At 59.8% G+C, this 4,144-nt stretch overlaps 1 protein-coding gene across 2 annotated transcripts; it reads right to left on the reverse strand.

Annotated features, from left to right (window-relative positions):
• Nucleotides 1–318: 318 nt before the first annotated feature.
• ABHD14B (abhydrolase domain containing 14B) lies at nt 319–4,080 on the reverse strand. 2 transcript variants are annotated; one of them, XM_045297455.1, is made up of 4 exons: nt 3,843–4,080; nt 3,331–3,572; nt 1,481–1,722; nt 319–1,114 (listed from the first exon to the last, which is right to left on the reverse strand). In XM_045297455.1, the coding sequence occupies exons 2-4, from the start codon at nt 3,542–3,544 to the stop codon at nt 935–937; spliced, it is 636 nt and encodes a 211-aa protein (XP_045153390.1). In that variant the 5' UTR covers nt 3,545–3,572; nt 3,843–4,080; the 3' UTR covers nt 319–934. The 2 variants fall into 2 exon arrangements, with proteins under 2 accessions (XP_045153390.1, XP_004715254.1); XM_004715197.2 differs by having other exon boundaries at nt 3,331–4,080.
• Between the last annotated feature and the right edge of the window lie 64 nt (nt 4,081–4,144).

A 4,144-nucleotide genomic window follows, 5' to 3' on the forward strand; every position in this document is an offset into this window, starting at 1 on the left:
GCAGTCAACCCCCCCTGACTAGGGAAAGGTGAAAATGGGGGTGGGGAGCTGGCTGATCCTGGGACACCTCCCGACCCACCCCTTCCGTAATCGGCTCTGCCTGGCCCTGCTGACCTCCCCCTCCCCCCGCGGCCGAGTCTTGGCACCTGGGTTTGTGTGGGTGGGGACGGGAATCCAATCTCCCTTCCCCTCCATCTGGCCAGGAGGACAAAGGGCAGGGGGACCATCTGGTCCCGCCAGAGACGGGGAGGGCCCACCGTGGCGGTCCCAGGGGCGGGGGGAGGGGCGGTGCTCCGGAGACAGCGAGAGCCTGCGGGGTCTAGTTGCATCTCTTTATTTCTCCAGCTCTTCGTTTCACCGGCCTGCACCCCGCCCCTCAAACCACGGAGCCGGAAACCCGCATGGCTTCTGGGGTCGGGGCGGGTACCGCGAAGGGAGGGCCTCTTGTGAGGACTAATTTTGGGCTGGTCACCCCCCAAGCCTGGCAGCGGGTCTCCAAGGCTCCTGCACAGTGCTTGTGTGCAGGCCTGTGTGCCTATGTGGACGTCTGCAAGCATGAACCGCGGGCAAGTGTGTACCGGTACCCTAACTGTGGAGTTTGGGGGGCTGGCCTGCGGGGTAGTGGGAGGAGCCTGCGGGTGGAGGCTGGCCAGAGCAGAGGATGGCGGGAAAGCTTTAGGATCAGCTCATCTAATTGATTACCCTCCACCAGACTACGTGATTCCCTGGATTTCTGAGCTCATCTCTCTGCATCTCCTCCTCAGAATGTCACTGCAAGAGAAACACACACAGACCCCAACAGAGAAGAACCCACACAAATGGACCGACACAAACACACACACACACCTGTTGACACGGGCATGAGTCAGGGGGTCATGGAGGAGAGAGAGAGACCCCAGGGCAGGTGGTCCGCCCTTATAAGCCGGCCTGGGCCTCATGCCAGGCCCTGCAGGAAGTCCAGGAGGCCGGAGTGCCACTCCTCAGGCTTGTCCAGGTAGCAGGGGTGCCCCGCACCCGCCATGACAAGCACCCGGTGGTTGGGAAGCTGTTTCAGGTGCTGGAAGCTAGTGTGGCCCATGGGGTCCTGGTCTCCATAGACAATCAGAGCCGGGGTCTGAAAAAAAGGGAGACGCATCAACGTCAACAGGGGTTTTCGCCATCAGCCCCCCTCTCAAGGAGGTCTGCTCCAGCCCCCCCCTGCCCCCTTGAGTCTCCCCCATGGTCACCCCAACCCCCAAATGATGACAGACAAGTTAGCCCAGTGGGGGGCAACTGCCAAGGGACAAGGTGGTGGATCTGTGTCGTCCAAGGCACAGCGCATGGGACTGGCTGCTAACTGAACCCAAAGGGTAGACTTTGGGGGTCCAGTTCCTTCCAGAGCACCCCCTCCTTGGTTAGCCAGCCCTCAGCCCAGGAAAGGTTCCCAGGAGGGACCCTCCCCTGCTCCTGGCAAGGGTGTCTCTGCCTCCCAAACAGGTACCTTCACACGGGCATAGTCAGCAGCTTGGATTTTGTCCGTGCAGATGGGGGCCACAGGCACATAGCCCCGGAGCTGGGAGACGGGGGCTGTGAGGAAGGGCAGGGAGTACATGCCACTCAGCGAGGGGCTGATCACAACTGGGGGGCCCAGCTGCAGGGCATCCACCACGGCCACCAGGAAGCTGTCAGGGGCGAGCTCCCCGATAGGAGCAGGGGCAGCTGCTTCTTTGGAGTGCCCCAGGCCTGGAGGGGTGGGTGGGGTGGAGAGAGACAAGGGCAGTGAGCCACAAACAGTGGGAACAGGGGAGAAGGTCCCCTTGTCCCTAAGGCCCTCCTTGGTGAATCCCTCCAGGGCAGGATCCTGCCAGGCTCAGAACCACTAAGTGTGCTCCTCTGTGACCCAGATCTGTCCTGTCTGTGATGCCTGTAAAGCAGTCCCTGCACGTCTGGGCCCCGCCTCCCGAGCAGGACAGTGTTCTGGGAAGAACCAGGTGCTGCAATCAGAAAGGACTGGGTCCAAATTCAATTCTCCGTTTCCTCTGTGACCTTCAGATCCGATCTCTCCCTCGCTCGCTCACTTCCTCCCTCAGTGTCCCCCTCTGTCCAAAGGCCTGCCATTTAAGATCGGGGTGGAAATTAAGCAAGTGGTGGTGACAGGGGCTAGGTGTTAGGCTGCTAATGCAAGGTTGGCAGTTCGGGCCCACCAGCCGCCCTGCAGGAGACCATCTGCTCTCAGGGCGTTAGTCTTGGAAACCCTACAGGGCTCCTCTGATTCTGAAGGGACCTGATCGCACTTTGGGTGGTTTGGGGAAGCGGGAGTTAGTGCTGGATTGGCTTGGGCAGAGGAGCTGACTGTGCACCCACACCTCCCTCTCCAGTCATTCAGTACCACCTTTCCCAGTGGGATTAGCTCAAGACCTTCACCCCGAGGTTCAGTCCAGCCCTCCGTGTGGGCCAATCAGTCCTGGCTGGAAACCTGCCATTGGGCCCAGAGGCGATGAGATCAACTAGGAGCCCATTCTACACATAGCCCCATGGGCTAGGGCCTGACTGGGACCCTCAGTCTGGGGGCTGCCCCTGTCTTCCCAGAGCTCAGGGCTTTTGTGAGAGGAATCGTGGCCACACAGCAGGTCCTGCCCTGCCCCCAAAGAGGCTGGGAGATTTGGTCAAGATCCACAGGGCTTCCAACATTCCATGATTAGGACTCTTGTCAAAATATTTCACTTCCACCTGCTAAAGCAAAGATGGTGGTGAATCAGGTGCATGGCCACATTCTCACGGGGTGATCTCATTCCAGGCTCACTAGGGCCAAGCCTGTAAATGATTACAGCTGAGCCGACGTTCAGGGACACTGAGCCACCAGACACAGGCCTGGTGTCACGCGGGGACGGCAAAGCAGTGTCCCAGCAACGCTGGACCAACGCTGCAGGGGTCCAAGAGCTCTTGTGAGGCCTTTTGCCTGGGAGTGTCCCTGAAAGCAAGAGGGGTCGCCAGCAGGTTCAGTGGGGTCGCTTTTACCAGGGCCACTTGCTCAAACCTGCAGGTGATCGGGAACCACGCGTGCCCTGCATGCCTGTCAGTTAGCCAAGAGCATCGGCGTCAACCAGCTGCAGTGAGCAATCTCTGCCGGATGACCTAAATCGTCGACCCAACCCCAGAAGCCAGGCAAACTAGTTATAGATAAAAATCAAAATTGCAAATATGATGGGGGGGAAAAAGCCACAGTCTGCCAAGGGCCCAGCCCACCCCGACGGGGTCTTCCCAGTCAAGCTCCTGGCCATCACACACAGTGATCTGGACCCCAGATGAGGCCCCCCCAACCCCTGTCCGGAATCCCACTCAAGAAAGTACCTGGCAGGTCAATGGCCACCGCGCGGTAGCCAGCCTGGGCCAGCTTGTCCAGTGTGCCCAGGTTCTGCCAGGTCTCCGAGGAGAAGCGGATGCCGTGCAGCAGGAGCACAGAGAAGTGGGGGGCCCGCCCGCCCCCGGGTTGCACCTCCCTGAAGAAGAGGCTTTGGCCCTGCACCTGGATCCTGCCTTCTCGTCGCTGCACGTCCTCCGCCATGCCTGCCGCCGTCTGCTGGTGACCGTGCCTGCGGTGGTTCAAGGCCAGGCTGGTGAGGGGCGGGCTCGACACAGGGCCACAAACGTCCCACTGGGCGGAGTGGGGTGGCCGCTCCTGAGAGGGCAGGGCGTGAATCCCAGCAGGAAGCAATAAGTAAGGTGGCTTCTGGGAGATGTCCCAGCACGCTGGGCTTTGGGATCAGTAAATACGATGTCGGTGCTACTCCAGCCTCAGCTGCGCAGTTGTGAACACCTGGCCTCCGTTTCCTTATTCAATATTTGGGGACAACAAAGCTTACCTAGAAGATTAACGAGTGAGGGTGCCTGCCGCTACAGGAACTCAATACGTGGGGCTCCTATTACCCTCTTCTGCAAATCGGCATAATACAAGCGGGCGTAGCCCGAAGGGCGGACAGGATCAAAGGAGGCCACGCATTGAAACCCTAGGCACCCGTATGTATAGCCCCTTAAAACTCAAATCGAGTGCATTCCGGCTCTCAGCGACCCTAGAGGCACCCGGGCCTAGCAGGCACGTAGTAAATGCTCGTTCCACTGCAGGGAACGGACTAGTTACTGGTCAACCTCATCCCCCACGGCACCT

The sequence above is a fragment of the Echinops telfairi genome, unplaced genomic scaffold, assembly GCF_000313985.2.
Source record: "Echinops telfairi isolate 266 unplaced genomic scaffold, ASM31398v2 ScPeMD7_7420;HRSCAF=8458, whole genome shotgun sequence".
NCBI classification, from domain to species: domain Eukaryota; kingdom Metazoa; phylum Chordata; class Mammalia; order Afrosoricida; family Tenrecidae; genus Echinops; species Echinops telfairi.